Source organism: Melanostigma gelatinosum (assembly GCF_949748355.1).
Source record: "Melanostigma gelatinosum genome assembly, chromosome: 22".
NCBI lineage: Eukaryota > Metazoa > Chordata > Actinopteri > Perciformes > Zoarcidae > Melanostigma > Melanostigma gelatinosum.
In genome coordinates, this window is record NC_136655.1 from 9,318,249 (window position 1) to 9,334,862 (window position 16,614).

General features: G+C 43.9%; 1 protein-coding gene across 1 annotated transcript; it reads right to left on the reverse strand.

The window, feature by feature from the left end:
• Positions 1–360: 360 nt before the first annotated feature.
• Positions 361–16,149, reverse strand: nrcama (neuronal cell adhesion molecule a; the record flags this gene model as incomplete). Its single annotated transcript, XM_079294246.1, has 30 exons — positions 361–599; positions 2,011–2,089; positions 2,185–2,316; positions 2,737–2,892; positions 3,089–3,211; positions 3,876–3,941; positions 4,878–4,910; positions 5,133–5,309; positions 5,446–5,568; positions 5,726–5,933; positions 7,778–7,893; positions 8,077–8,302; positions 8,384–8,454; positions 8,547–8,744; positions 8,988–9,089; positions 9,889–9,918; positions 10,274–10,398; positions 10,518–10,662; positions 10,787–10,953; positions 11,144–11,255; positions 11,378–11,521; positions 11,709–11,840; positions 11,967–12,151; positions 12,282–12,393; positions 13,885–14,055; positions 14,143–14,265; positions 14,513–14,706; positions 15,180–15,285; positions 15,634–15,651; positions 16,056–16,149. The coding sequence occupies 30 exons, from the start codon at positions 16,147–16,149 to the stop codon at positions 365–367; spliced, it is 3,903 nt and encodes a 1,300-aa protein (XP_079150372.1). The 3' UTR covers positions 361–364.
• Between the last annotated feature and the right edge of the window lie 465 nt (positions 16,150–16,614).

Here is a 16,614-nt window from a genome sequence, read left to right on the forward strand (position 1 = left end):
ACTCTCTGGTACATTCCTTCTGCTTTTCTATATTGCTTCCTCTCTCCTTCCCTCTTCTCGGAGTTCTCACATCCCTCGGTTCACACCTTCTTTCAGTGGTTATACAGTGGTGGGATGCGGTGTCTTTGCCATGTTGAGCGTGTGTGCCGATAAGAAGAGGTCACAGTGTGACAGGGGGGGCTGGCGGGTGTGGCGATGAGGGCGTGTCAGCGGTCTTGGTGACAGGTAGCCACGAGGAGGAGCCTCCAGAGTGACAGCCATCGTGGTGGAAGTAGGTGCCCACAACGACCGTCACCGTAGCAAATGTCACCACAGGGGATGGTCACACTTGCCAGGGTGACAAGGAGTGGCCGCGGGCCCCTCGTTAGACAAACGAGTTCATGGCGTTGACGGGCGACGGGGCCTCCGAACTCTCGTTGCCTTCGTGCGTGTCTTTCTCTTTCTTGCCGCTGTACTGGCCGATGAAGGAGCCGTCCTCGTTGAACTGTCCGTCCCCGCCCTCCCCGTAGTCCACCAGGCTGTCGTCACTCTCATCGCGGCGCACCGTCCCGTTGGACGGCGTCCGGCTGCCCTTCAGCGGCTTGTGGTCCTCTGTGTCACTACAAAAGGGGCCGGAAGGAATGTTACTGAGAAACTCGTCAAGGCAGTTTGTTGAACTTGTTTTCCGCAGCGGTCAATAACCCCCCCGTTGTCACCCAGGACCGGCTTTTATCCGAGCATCGAGTATGAGTAATCTGGCTTTTCCACTGCACAAATACCACATGTACTGTGACAGAATACATTGCTGTTGTGTCCACAATTTGGTTCAAATGTGCTAGTAGAGCAACATGAAGTTGACATAAACACAACTCTTCATGATACAAGGGGTTATTAGAATGCACAGTAACAATGGGATGCCTGAAACATGACACAGTGTACTTGTACAGTGGAGCAGCTCAGCTACATCTACAGTATTTCATAGAGTTCTATAGTGTTAGTGCTGTTCGGATCTGGGTGCTGCTTTAGGGTTGGTGACCACTGCTAAAGATTTTTGAAAATGCGTGCGGTTCAGTCTCTTGCACTACTTTACCTTTTATATACAATTTCTGTAATGAAATCAACCAGTGTGCTTTCAGTTGACATGCATCATCAAAAATGCACTCGTACTTTTCAGTCTTTTTCCCATGAATAAAGTCTCAACATGTCCGGTTCCAGTTAAGACGAGGCAAGCTCAATGCATTTGTATTTTCAAAATAAAATGAAAGGAAGCTGGAGAACGGGAAGCAGTCATTTTTTCCATGTTAAATCTCAGTGTTAATGTTGGAACTGGGGTTATGGTTTTGACATGTCAGTGAGTATGACAACATAGTCAACCAGGTCAGTTGATGTGCTTTCTCCTTGCTTTTAGTTTATTAACTCAAGTCAGAGACATAGCTTGCGGGTGTTTGATAGAATTGCATGCTGGTTTTAGCGACATCTCGTCTTACCTCTCCATAGACCTAAACCCGTCAAAAAAAAAAACAAAGATAAGAATGGAAGGACACATGAAAAGCAATTCATGGACCGGAATGAGCGTCTATTTATGTATGCACAGAAAAGACAGAAGCATGCGTATGGAAACATTTAAAGCTCGTTTCTGAGGAGCCGTAAGTTGTAAAAAACTCAATATTCCAAGAACATGAAAATGTTATGATTAAAAAACGAAAACTACGTCACCATAATGGAATTCGTAATACACTTGTTTTGAGAATGGTTAGCAATACAACTGACTTGTTAAAATGGACATTTGTATGCATTGTACAAAGCTTGTGTTGGTTAATGTCAGTGTGAGTTGGTCATTATAAGAATCAAGAGAAGTGCTGATGTGTGCCTTGCCTCTATGGTAATGGAGTCTGGTGGGGAGAGTGTCTCTGCAGCCTGGTAAAATGTTCTACATACAAACAGTCAATTTAGGACAACGAATCCAAAACCAATCTTTGAATGCTGTGGTCCTACTTTAGCCGGATGTCAGTCTTCTTATCCATCTCTCACCTGTACTCTCCAAATGTCCCATCATCCTCCTTCATAGGCTGGATCTCTGGGTCTTGGTGAGCATCTTCTTTCTCTTTCACTGTCAGATTACACACATTAAATAAATAAAAAAATGTATTCACAAATTTCCATCCATCCATGTGGATAAGCTTGAAATGACTTTGTGTGCATTACCTGGATATTTCCCACCCTTGTTCCTCTTGATAAAGCACACTATGAGAAGGACCAAGATGAGGAGAGCGATGGCACACATCAGGCCAATGAACCAGCCCTGGGTGGCAATGTCTACCTGTCGGCTGGGTACAGCTAGACACACAGAAAGGAGAGAAAGATGGAGACAAGCAGTAAGCACAACCGTCAGTCCACATCCAGGCAGCTAAAATGGTGGAAACAGTTTTCTTCATGGTGAGCAACACTGAGATTAAAAGAAGCTGGAAACACAGAAATTCAATTGTAAAATGGGTTAATATGTAATGGTCGTTAAGGCACTGTGAACTGGACAAAAATAAAAAATAAACGAACACAATGGACCTGTAGGTGATGATTTTAAGTGACATGCATCAGACCGACTTGATGGCAACTCCAGACACGCTTTGTACACTAACTAGCAAACTAACTCCCGTACATTCATGTCCGAGTACAGCATCGTACCTTTGATAATGAGACGATGGGAAAACGAGACAAAAAAATGAACCACATAGTCTATCCTGAGGCATGCCGCCTCACCTGGCACCGCAACCAACACTTCGTCTGTGCTGTGGACCGTCGGGTCAGCCGGGTCTCTAGCTACCACACGCACCTTATAGGACGTCCCCGGCTTTAAACCTTTTATCATATGCCAGTGTGAACCGTTTACCAACTCCTTTATCCAGTCCTCTTTACCTGGAAGTAGTGGAGCGGATGGGAGAGGAATTAGATTCGGGGAGCCTTTGGGGAGAATAATTATTTGAATGATGGCATTTCAGCATCCGTTTTGATGGTTACATTGTTACGGATCAGATTGGTTGAGTTGTAAACAGCCAATCGATACATGCACTGGTGTTTTGGGGATGACAGTGAATACAAAGCGAAGCCTTACTGTTTTCTACAATATACTCCACATATACATTCTTATGGTGTCCAAAGTAATCCCAACTGATCACTGCACCGTCCTCCGACATGGACGTGTTAACTTTGCCAAACGCAGGGCCGACAGGCGGCACTGAGCACACAAGAGAGGGAACAAAACAACAGCTTTAGTTCCAAAAATGTACCAATTTGACAAAGTCCTGTAAAATAAAACCTTTTAAATAGAGCTATGGAGCTTAATTAAGTACAGGAGCGAGTATCAATAAAATAACAAAGAAATAAACATCGTACATTACACCTGTGTTTAGGATAAAGCTGGTGGATATGAATCTACCAAACTGGGTAAAAACCTGCTCCTGTCTGCTCATGTCTGTTTTTAATAGTTTGAGGATTAGATTTAAAATCCCATACACCTGACCAGAGCCTCAATTTACGAGCATTTGGTTGTTGGCTGTCTTTCCCACCTCGCATGTCAGTTACACAAAACTACCGTTCAATAAACGGCAACACCATTTTCTATCACATTACAAAATTACTTTGAAAGCAGTGTCACATCCTGCAACAGCATAGAAACAGATTTGTTATGTAATCGCAAAAAATGGCCATCTCAGCGAGGACTTCTTTCTTCTAAAACAAGTGTTCGGTGAGGGAAATCCAACAGGAATCAACCTCATTTAACTTGTGAAAATGTATCAATTATTTTTTAGTTTTCTTGCAGAGATGGACCATTTTTTGCAGGGCAGAAAACACGTGAAGATATTTTGGGAGGTAGACGGGGATACAGGGAGTGCTTGTACCCTTCTGAAACGGGGGATGCGGAGACTGAGTGACGGGGGAGGTTGGGTGAGGGGGCTCTGTAGGGCCTGAAAGAACATGGAAAACAGTGAGACAACACACATACACAACACAGTAGACAGCATACAAGTGAACTGCAGAGCCCGTGTTTTTTTCGCAGAGAACGTTGCTCCTGACATGCTGAGTCAAAACATGATGCAACACCTCTTAATCCTGAGATTCAGAGAGAGGGTATAAGCGCCTTGTTCAGTATGCGAACAAAATGAACTCACAGCACTGCAGCATGCATATTATCTAAATCAAATCCATGTGATTTATAGACACAATCCAACGGTTTATAGCATCAGCATGTCTATAACGTTTGTGTTCGTGCTGGACTGAAACATTCACAAGCATCATGCGAGAGACCTCTACTGAAAACATGTTCATTCGAAGATACGAGAAGTGAAGACGACAAGCGCGACCAATTCTAAAAATCCAGGATTTCAAAGCTACTACGAGGAACTTCGATTTTGTGTTGATTTCGGCGGCTCCTGTGTACAAACGGAGCAGCGTTTCTGAGCACCAGAGTCCCGTTAGAAAACCTCTCATTTGACTGCAGTACGGCGGTACAGTCTGCCCCGAGCAGTCCTGTTTCTGGTTCTCCCGATTCCCGGTGAAACTGCATGATTTTGCACGTGATCGGACGCAAATAACGAGATCGAAAAAGGCCAATCTTCTCGTTGATTGTCTGGTTTACCGATATGTCGGTCACAACCAGTTAAAAGTTCCTCACAGTAACTTATGTTGCAGTACAACTTGTTCTCTCAGAACTGGACACAAGCATGGTTTGTTTTGCGGAAGTCTGTCACATTTACAGTAAATCCTAAATATTCACCGTCACATTTTTTAGACATGCTACCTTAGTAACATGCAGGGATAATGGATCTAAAGCTAAGCTCTTTTCCCCCGTATCTAGTGGTACGGATAACATGCAGGTGCTTCCAGTGGCAAACTTGGGTTACCTTTGCCCGTCTCTACAGTGGGCTGAGTACGGGCTTCAGAGAAGAAAGGAGAGAAAGAGATAGAAGGGGTATAAGGTGTGGAATGCATTAACCTCATGGTTGTGCGTTTAAGCTCACAGGAATCCTTAATATCTGTCAGAGCACTGTGATTCTGACCCAAGGCACTTAAATCCCACTGATATAGGACTTCAACCTTTTCCTACAACTGTGCTTGAAACGTATTGCGGACGGAGCTAAATGGCTAAAATAACTTACTTGTGTCCATGACTGTGAAGGCCTCCTCCGTGACGATGGGGCCGGAACCCTTGATCGTCTTTGCACTTAAGTAAAACTTGTAGAGCATGCTGGAGTTCAGGTTGCCCACGGTAATGGTGGTCTCGCTGGCTAGCAAGGCCATGGTCTTAACTGGCCCCAGTTCATTGGTGCCGTTGACTGCAGAGACGGTGTTTTTGAAAGGAGAAGCGGTTAAAGTTAGGAGTGCACAGCACGGTTTGTCCTTTACACAGATGCCTCGTAATACCGTGTGTGATACAACAGGAAGTGTGTGTCGGGCAGCTGGTGAGCCTACCTGGTTGGTATTTCAGCGTGTACCCAGCGAGCCGGCCATTGTTGTTCGTTGGTGGGCCCCATTCCAGAGTGAGAGTGTCTAAACCAGGGTTTACGGCATTCAGAAAAGAAGGAGGCCCTGGGACTGAAAACAAAAGCAGAACCACAGTCAGAATCTGAATGTTGCACAGGACCGATAATGAGACTCAGCATTTATATGTAAGATGGTGGCTGTGCAGAAAATAAAAAATCTTCTACATGTAGGACGCTTTAGGCCTGCAGAGAACGTCAGACATACACACCTCCCTCAGGTGTCTCAAATGTCTTGCTGGGGCTGGGAGGCCCTTCTCCTTTGATATTAAGGACTCTGATGGTGAGGTTGTAGCGGCTGTAAGGCTGGAGGCCTGGCAGGCGTCCCTCGCTTAGATTCCCACCGAACGTCAAAACGTGCTCCTGCTGCTCCGCGTCCTCCTCTGTGTCATGCGAGCCGCGCTCACGTCGGTAGTACACCTCGAGGAAACGCACCGGAGTTAATTCCTATATCACTATGGTGCTTTTATTTTCTCATTGTTTTCCTCATCAATGCAGGAAGGCAGAACAAAAGTGGGAAAAAAAGGATGAACTCTGGCTCCCTTGCCTCTCTAGAACATCTAATGTCGTACATAATTAAAGAATAAAGGAACACATATCACAATCCCAAAGTTCTCATTAAAACCATAAACTTTGATCTGTCCCATGCCTAGCCAGCCCGTTGATCCAACAGCAGTCAGACTTCATCGCACTTGGTTTTTAAAAGCTGCATTTCAGACTGTTAAGATTGTATTGCTCGTTTTTTAAAGCCTTGAACGGCCTGGCTCCTTTCTACATGAGCCTGACTGCTGCCTGGGATCTTCTGGCAGGTCCCTATTAACAGTTCCAAATTCATTGTGAAGTGCTTTGTAACTTTGTTTAAAAAAATGCTCTATAAATAAATAAATACATTTATTCATTTACATGCTTTACACCCTGTTGTATCAACCTTCGGGCTTAGGGTTCGGTGATCAGATGAGCTCAAGAGCCTCATAAAAAACAAATGGATTCCAGGTCCTGAATGTATTTTATAGCATGACTCTTTTCCTGGTACTTCTCAGTTGTTTTTGCCACTTAGCATGCAAAAAGTGACACAATGATGTCCAAATATATAGAAATACTGATAAAACACCCTTCTAAATGAAAGTTTGAAAAATGAAAAGCACATGGTGAACTAATAGAGTGCAGATACTTTTATAAAGGTCTGCGCTGTACATTTTGGGATACATTTGATGTGCTTTCACTCTGATTGTTGTCTTCACAGTGCTCCATGAGGGACTACTGGAGAAGAACTTTCAGTGTGGTTGGTAGTTTGAGCTGCTCATGTGTGACAGGGACCAGTTTGTCTGAAATGGTTTCCCCTCGCATTTCAGATATAGTACATCTGTGCTAAAAGGTAATTCTGCTTTATGAAACACCCCTCCGCACGTTAAAACATTTGGCAAGATGTTAAGGCATGTTTTAGGATGCAACAGCTACACACTAAATGTGCAAGAAACCTCAGCAAGACCAACTCAAGAACTGAGGAGTCTTTGCCACCCCAACCACCACATTTCAACACATCTTTCAGCACAGATTTTACAGACAAAAGGAAAGCCCTGCCTCTATATACACACTGCAAAATGGCTGCCTCCTCGTCAATTATCCAATGAGGAGTCGACACAACGTCTGAGGAAGTTGTACCCACAACACACACATGCCAAAATAAATCACTAGGTGTTTTATGATTTCTATTGTAATGGAATTATTATGTTCTCTCATAGAAGCAGCCAAATGATGTTTTTTGATGCGTTCTTTATTTCCCTGCAGAGTTTGACTGTGTGTCGTTGATTGTATTTACAGTGCGTATTATATTGCCCTCTGCTTTGAACTCTTATTTTGAAATATCTGTGTTGTACGTGCAACATCCTGAGGGACTGGCCAATATGTGTCGACGCCTCATTGGATGATTGATGCAGCGTCAGCCATCTTGTGGAGTGAATATAAAGGCTGTGCTTTGACTCATTCTGTAAAAAAAAATAAATAAAAAAAACACTGATGTGGGCTGAAATGTGGGGGTTGAATACAGGGCAAAGTAGTCAATACATCAGTGAGCGTTGCTGGATCACTGTTCACATTTAGTGTGTGGGTGCACAAGCGATTACATGCAAGGGGTTTAAAAACATTATCAAAATGTTTGCATGAGCTCGAGCTCCGTCACCCAATAATTGATTTGTGAGGCAAAGTAGTGGCAGAACCCCGACCAGAAACAACCAAAGACAAAAAAAAAAGTGATCAAACAATACCATGTATCCCTGAAGTTTCCCTCTAACTGAGGGCAAAGAAACGGGCTCCCAGTGCACTTCTGCAAGCGTGCTGTTGGTAACCATGATCTGCACACTATCAGGAGCCGACAAAGGCACTGCAGAGACGTGACAAAGAAGAAATGATTTAACAACTAATTCCAAGTCACAAGACTATCATCGTGAAATTATATGAATTGACTTCAACCAAACCTAGTGCACAAGTTTTTGTAAAATGCCGGGAAGGCAAAAAAAACAAACCGAACCAAAAACAGAGATTCGAAGTCGATCAATTCACTCACAGTCTTCTCCAGAGTGTCCTATCACCACTTCAGGCTCAGGGCCGCTGCCATAATCATTCAAAGCTTGAACCTTGACCTCGTAGGGCACGTAAATAGTTGTTCCAGACACAATGAACTGTGAAACGTTGGCCACATTCTTTGAGGACCAATCCTCATCCACGTCCTTCTGTCTCCACTGCACTTTGTACTCCAGACCGGGTCCGTTAGCCTGGAATCCTGTCAACATCTGTACAGAGATTGTTTTTGTCAGCTACTGGAAAAAACGTGCTGAAACAGCCCACAATAACAATATAAAAGGATAGCTTACGGTCCACGAGATGACCAAGTTGCCAGGCTTTGTTCCCACACATTGAATATCTGATGGATTTTCGTCGGGAGCTAGGAAAACCAAAAAAAAAAGATGGTTTTAATCAAAAGAATGTTTTTGAATATTTTCGATGTTGCCGTGCTTTTGTGACCATGATAATCACCTGCAGGGTTGGTCCTGTATTGGCTTGAGGGCTGGCTAGGCTGGCTGTAGCCAACGTGATTCACAGCCAGGACTCTGAAGGAGTAGTAGACGTACGGGGAGAGGTTTAACTGCGCCGTGGTGCTGGTACCAGCAACATCCGTCAGGTTGATCCAAACTCCTGGCTGGTGGAGCAGATCCTCGTATTGGATCAGAAACTCTGGGGAAGATTGGAAAAAAAAGAATTTTTTGCTGACGATGATTCATTCCATTCTGTGTATATTTAGCCACGGTGGCTCATTGCTCATCGTGCCGTTTCTATCTTGTTTATTCACAAAAAAAAACACGGTTACTGCTTCCAGGATTTTCAACAGGGAAATTTGGTTTCTGTAGTCTGACCATCGTGTCTAATTTCAAGTTTGGCAGAGAGAAAGTGGAGTGTAGTCTGATAAACATGTCATACTCTGTGTGGCACTGTTGTGTTCGTCTCCGGGGATCCAGGTGAGCTGAACGCTCCTCTCCGTCTGGTCAGTCAGTTCCAAATCAGTTGGAGAGTCCGGTTTCTCTGCAAACGCAACACAGGAGCCCAGGACCACAGAAGAAAAATGAATGAAAGCTCTTTCTCTGCTATTTGATTACAGCAAGTCCTTGCAACTGTTTCGACTGAAAATGTGATTCTGCAAACTGAGTTTCACAGTAAATGAGGCGCAGGGTAATTTACTTTGATCAACACTGTCGATTAATATTGGCTTTAATCACAATTCTTGAATAAGTCGCATTTATTTCTGAAGAAAATTCCCATGGAATAAAATAAATGTGCGTAAAGAGTTGAGCTGTGGACAAACACAGTAACATCAGTAAATTATGATCTTCATTCAATGAAACACACGAGGCATTTTGTATTTTTTTTGGGAAAAGAACACCTTGTTTCTTATTATTGTAACTAAAAGGTCCAGTATTTTCTTGTGCAATTACACATTTTAAGACCATGCACACCAGCACAGGTGTTTTCACTTCAGGCGGATTAGACCTGTGCAATCAATTCCAAGCTGCACATCCCCACGAACACCTGAGGAGGAGTCTAATCAGACAGGTTAGGTGAACACACCTGTGTGGGTAGAGGCTGTGTATTTTTTACAAATATCAGGGATTTCCCAAAGAAATAAAACTCTTCTTCAATTAAAAAAATGCATACCCTGTATAAAATAACACGAGATTGAAATAAAATGGGTAAAAAGCCAGCAAAAAGAACAACCAACGTAGAATATACATTGAGGTGAAATGGAAGGTTTTACGAACGGAACTTGATTTTTGGAGAAAAGAAAATGAAAGCTACGAAATCCTAAGCTGTGGACATTGTTTACCGTAGACAATAGCTGGAGGAGGAGTAGCCTCTGAGAAAGCAAGAAGCAAGAGTAGAGCACAAAAAGAGAGCGGATGTTAGTGACAGGTATTAGAAACGGCAGAAAAGCAGGAAAAACATTGTGGTCGTGTGACACTGAATTAGGTCAGAACCGATACCCACCGTTGCTGTAATTTGAGAATAGTTCAAAACCTTTTTTTATTTACATATCTATATAAATCACGAGCCGGACAGAAGAGGAAAGGACGAACGTGTTGAGTCCATTAACAACATTGTCTTCGGAGATCATTTACCATGTTTCACTCCGTTGTAATTTCTTTTATAAATATATTTACCTGACCTCTGGTAACCTGTTAAACGCAAAAAAAACCCCACTGTGAACATACCGACGACAGTCAGCATTGCACTGGCTGAGTCCTGGTCCAGGGTGGTGTTCATGATGCAGGTGTAGGTGCCCTCATCTCCATCGGTCACATCTGTGATAGTCAGACTGTCCACGTTCACCTCAAACCTTGATGACAGAGTATTGCAGAGAGATGACAGATTATTGTTTTTCTTTTTTTGTCATGGTGCAGCATGAGTCTTAAAATGAAATAAATGAATCTCTTATGAGTCTCAAGGTCTTTGTACCTCCCGTCAGGCAGCTCTCCGTTGTCTTTGAGCCACGTCATGGTGGGAATGAGGGATGGGTCGTGCTTGACTTTACACTCGAACACAGCGCTCATTCCTTTCTGCACCACCTTGTACTCTGGCTGCTTTAGGATACGTGTGGGCTCTGGACGACAGGGGAAAAGAGAGTTTGTACTAATAATTAACACAGCTTGATGGTCACATGACCTAATGGTTATAGAGACCTCAGATATATCTATTTATGAGCTATAGTAGTAGCCATATCTGACCTTTAACTTCCAGCTGGACATGGTTCTCCTTGATCCCCAGGTTGTTGGTGGCAATGCAGGTGTACTTTCCACTGTTTAACGGCTGGGCCACGTGGATCTCCAATGTGCCGTTTTCATGGATCACATAAGGGTCACTATTCTTAACGCTGGTCTGAACGTCTTTGAACCTGAACGGAAACGGCAAACATTGGGTTTCAGTCTTAAATGAAGCCGTGCAACAAAATCGGTGGGAAAAAGGCCCGAATGAACAAGACTTTGATTCTCATTGGCGTCACCCATGCACACGTGTATCAGCCTTGAATAAAAATGTGCATTGAATCTTTATTTGCAGTTTTATTGGTCTGATCTGACTCTTACCATGTGATGGTTGGTATCGGTGAGCCAAACGAGGCACAGTGAAGTAATGCAGGGTTGTTGGCGATGACCTGGTACACTCGGTTCGGTGGAGTAAGCACCCTTGGTGGCTCAGCTGTGGGAAGAAGCACAAACATTATCGAAATGAGTTTTTCCCCCCTCATACACACTGGCCTGTACATCCCAAATTTCTGATCAACTTTCATATAGATTCCCCAAAAAAACAGAGAAACTCACCAAGAACGTTGACAAATGCGTTCGCCATCAGGTAACCAAATTCATTGGATGCGTTGCACTGGTAGACGGCACTGGACCCTGACTGCACGTTGCTAAGAATCACAGTGTCATCGTCCACCTTCCGACTGTGGTCCTCAGGTGCGTCTGTTAAGAGACAAAAGACCGGAAATATGGTCCATAGAAAAAACATTGTTTTTCCAGTACCATGCAATTGAGAAAGAAACCCTGCTGGGGTTCCACTAAAGCTCTGCATGTGTATTCGTACTCTCTGCTGTCAGGTACACATAACTGTGTATAAATGTAGGATATTCTTTTGACTCATTTTACTCACTCTCTAGGGATACTCCATTGACAAACCAGGTAATCTTAGGTTTGGGTTCTCCATGAACTCGACAAGTCAGGATGCCGGTCTCGTTCGGGGCGAGGATCAGGTTCCTGGGAGCGCTGACCCAGAAAGGAGCCGCTGTGGATGACAACAAAAAAGGAACACGCAGGAAGATTTTTGAGAGAATGACCAAAAAATAAATAACTTTGAGCCTTTTGCTTAATGGTGCAGACATCTTAGCATCTGTGTAGATAAGTGGGTTACCTTTGACAGTGACTTTGATGATGTGGTGTACAGTGCCCAGGTTGTTTGTGGCCGTACAGCGGTAGTTCCCACCATCGGCTTCATTTACATCAGAAACCTTGAGCGTTTTCTTGAAGTTAGAAAAGGACATCCTGCTGCTCGGCAGCTCTCCTCCATCCTTCTGCCAGGAGATCTCCGGAGTGGGTCTGTCGCAGAAGCGAACACAAAGAGGATGTGTGTTTTTTATATGAATACCATAACAGCTTCTTATAAAGCACATTGTGTGATACAAAAAAAAGGGTTCTTCTGTGTCGATTATAGATGCAGCCTACTCACAAGCCGTCAGCAATGCATTCCAGCTCCAGAGTCTCCCCTCTCAGAACCATCTTGGTGCTGGTGGTGCCCAGAGGCATCATGAAACCGGGGCGACGCTCCCCCTCTGGGCTGTCTGGAAACATGAGGGACACATGATCGAATCGGAAACCAGACTGCAACATAAACCTAAAGGCTCCTCTCGACACATTGGGACATACAAAATAGAAACATCCACACTGTCAAGTGAAGAGACATCGGGTGATTTGTCAAAGTGGATCGAAGGGATACTAAATGAGTGAGTGATGTTGAATGTACTGTACAAGCAGCATCTCAGAATCGGAGAATAAGACGGACCCCCTGAGAGGAGAAGGCATCCGTTTGTTGCTACGGCAACACTTGGGTGTCTTAGCTTACCCCCCCCTCCCCCCAATACACATCCCTCAGACGTTCTTAATGGAAGGATCTTGATATCTTTAACATTCCTTTTGTAGAAGAGGTCAGAAAATAGATCGACAGCCCTCTTCCACTTCACAAAGGTGGCGAGAAAGGTCAATGTCATATCAGAATATCATGCTTCATGTGTGGCCCATCTTGGATAATTATTGAGGGTGTGTTTGATGTAGCAAATCATGAGATCAGTCCAAAGTGTATTGAAGATGCAGTGAGCTGACATTTAATGTTATGCATGCTTTGAAGGTTGCTTTTGAGCTTTAATACGTTATCTGCATACAGAGGCGATTATTATGGACATTGCTGTTTTGCCATGTTACAAGTATTGAACTGTGCATTACAGTCAAGGCATTTGCATTTATATTGACCAAAACTATATATATCTTTAGGCCCTCATTTGCATAAAGAAACACTGCAAAAGACAGAAATGTAAATGAGAGGATCCCCAGGAAGAGTGTAATAGTCACAGCGGAGGGGGTTGAGGTGAGTGTGTGTGTTGGGTACGGTTAGGCCTGGGAGTAGAAGCAGGGCTGGGTTCACACTGAGGGGGGCTGAATGGGAATAAACCAGCAGCACTCACCACTATAGAAATCAGTGACATTGTACAAAGCAGCCACAGTCTCATTCATTGTTTCCACTGTAATACAACAGAAAATCATAAGCATGCAAAACTAGGAAAGAAAACAGGAAATGTGTTACTTTACAATGTATAAACTCATGCATCAGCTTGTAATAAATGCATTGTAAATACACTACAGTTATAATATTGTGACAATTGTTCTACTGCTGGAAGCACTTCATTCAGCTCAGGAAAGGTAGAATACAGGAAGAACAGCAGAAGCATTCATCTAAGGCTAATGCAGTTCTGAAGGAGCAACACGTGGATTTGAAACAGGAGTAAAGCAAGATCACAATGTGATGAAAAAATATCCATAAATGTGAAATAAAAGGGACTGTAACAAGTGAAAATCTCAATCATAATTGCAGGATAACAAGGAAAATGTGCATGATCAGACGTCCGATACTCAAATCTGCAAGTAAAGATTCATTTTTAACTGCATACATTGTGACAATTGGTATTAACTTCTTGAAAATACATTTGTATTCCAATGGAAAAAGAAAGATTCTGCATGTAAGCAACATTTAATTGAATTAATCCAGTGTCTCGACTTACTGTCCACCACGGTGACTGAGATGGGCTGTTTCTGCTGGATGGTTTGTGTGTGAGGGAAGCGAGCATAGCAGATGTAGTCGCTCCTGGTGTCTTCTCGAAGAACATTGGAAAAGTACAAGTCTCCGTTCAGAGCCTGGGCCACTCGCTTATCCAGCAGTAGCCTCTGGAAATCTGAAGAACGGAGACGGAAAAATTGAGTGTGAGATTCTTATGTCCTTGTGCCACGTGTGCAGACATGTAAACATGCAAATGACTCACTATTATCCATCCAGAAGATGACAGGAGGGGGCAGCCCCGCAGGGGGTCGGCACTGCAGCACCAGGGAGACCCCCATCTGCACCACGATTGCCTCATTTCTCTCTTTCGACCACAAGGGGGACCCTGCGAGTCACACAAAAGTCAAACAAAGGCACTGGAGGCTCCCCCGAACAGGAGCTTCACACATGGATTCATATTTGCAAAAGCGATGAGATTGAGCATTTTGTGGAAGCTGGATACGAGGAATCAAAGCTTGATTAAAAAAAAAATGTAACATTATTACTTATAATGCTGTTGTTGGAGCTCAAGCCTTTAGAATCTATTCTAATTAAAAAAATGTAAACAATTGAAAAGAAATCTGAAGTCTTACTGGACTGTCTGATGACAATGCTGTTGGATACAGCGGTGCCATGCGCATTGTGTGCCGTGCACTGATACGTTCCCTCGTAGGCCTCAGCCTTTTCCCCGCTGATGTCAATGACGAGAGTTCCCGAACCGGGCTTCATCAGGACTTTGGAGTCTTTCTCGACATCAAAGTGAGTCCCGTTTCTCGTCCAGGAAAAGCTAGGATCAACAAGAACGACAACGATCGCTTGCTTTTTGAGGTCAGGTGCCACGAAGAAACACAAAAGTGAGGGAATGACACCGTTTTTTGGCATGTTTGTTCAAATCGCCACAGATGCATTGTGGTCTATTCATGCAGCGACTGATTGCAATCACTGATCTCGTAGCAGGGAGTTTGGCCGGATTTTAACTTGGCAGGTGGGAAATCCAAACTGTGTCTAATTCACTCTGCCAGGAGTGTTTCTGTAGAACAACAGTTGCTACGCCCGGTTTATATTTCCACACTGCTCCAGGTTAAGCTGCCCTCAGAAACCAAATCTACAATTTCACAGAGAGGACATATCATTTCACAAGCTTTTTGTCTCTCAATTACACAGTTAACTGTAAAAGCAAGCAGGGAAATACACTCGCGGAGTGGGCGACTGGGGATGGATAAACAAGCATCAATGGGATGGGAGGAGCGATCGTCTCACCTGGGATGAGGCTTCCCCTTGGCCTCACAGTGGATGACGATGTTCTCCCGCGGATCAAAGATGTAATCCTTCGGGGACTGTAGCGTTATAGTGGGGGGCTGGGGCACTGGAGGAACATGAATAAAGCCACAGTTCAGACACGCAGAGTGAAATCTTAACACTGAATTACAGCATCGAGCATAATGCAAGCAGCATGCAAGAAGCATTCACAGAATCTGGTGCAACACCATCTTCAGCTGCAAACTGCCATCTGATCCGACAGCGGTCTTACCAGTCCACGATCTGACACAAACCAAGCACCACTCCAAAAACAAGGGCGTCACGTCACACAGTAACAGCGTTGAGATAACTGCATGCACATCTAACATTGCTAGAACACACAAACGCAAACGTTTTAAGTGCAAGAACTCCACACTAAAAGTCACGGCAGGTTTCTTTTTTTTAAACAACTTACATCCTTCCAGTACTTTTGCTTTTTGTCCAGCGTGACACGCCGTACCACAGTGATAGAATGTTGAGGAAAGGTGTTAGTTTTTGCAAGGAGTAAGGCAGGTGAAATAGGTGCACATTCAAATACTTGCAAGCATGTTATTGAGCCCGCCCCAACGTTCGCTAGAGATGGGATTTCCCTCTTTCAGTTTCATGAGGCAGGTGCAACCAATGCAAGAAAAACTGCTGCTCAGTCTGCAGATGCTCTAAAACCCCTTTTCGTGGCCCATAGAAGCTGTAAAGTTCTTCATTATGCACCACAATATGAAAACTTCGAGTGTAATTTCCATTACAGTTCTCCATAGAGCTTGATGCAAGTGTTGATGCAATTGGAATAGTTGGTAATTACAGTGAATGTGACATTGATGTGATGGGGACACTACTTACGATCAAGAGGCACCTCCAGTGCTGAGGTCACGTGACTCAAGAGTATCAACAGCACGGCTCCGAAGCTCGGCACCCACTTCCTGTTCCTGTCCATGATCGGGTGTGTCAGGATGAAAAGCCTTTGTCCAGATTCAACAACGCGATCAGGCCGGTCGACAGAAGTGTAGCAGTCTGGATCCGCACTACAGAGAGGCACAACAACAACAAAAGAACAGATTACCACATGGGTCACCAGAACGGTATGTTTGGCTTTTATTTAGGCTACATGACTACCAAGTCTCAAAATGTGCAATGTATATAAGATCAGTCAAATAAAAATGAAAGATTTGGGTCGAATATTTAGTCTGAACCACAATGGAAAGTGTACTTTCATCATCCAAACTATAGGGTCTGTACGTCACAGATCACAAGCGGCTCGTCTGCTGGATCGCCTGCCATCCTGCTAACGGAAAGACTTCGGCAAGAGGAAAAGTCCAAACAAACTTTACGCAGTATTTATAATTAAACAACCGAAGCACCCTGCACTTGTCAGCCCTATGTTCAATACAAAGAAGACAGA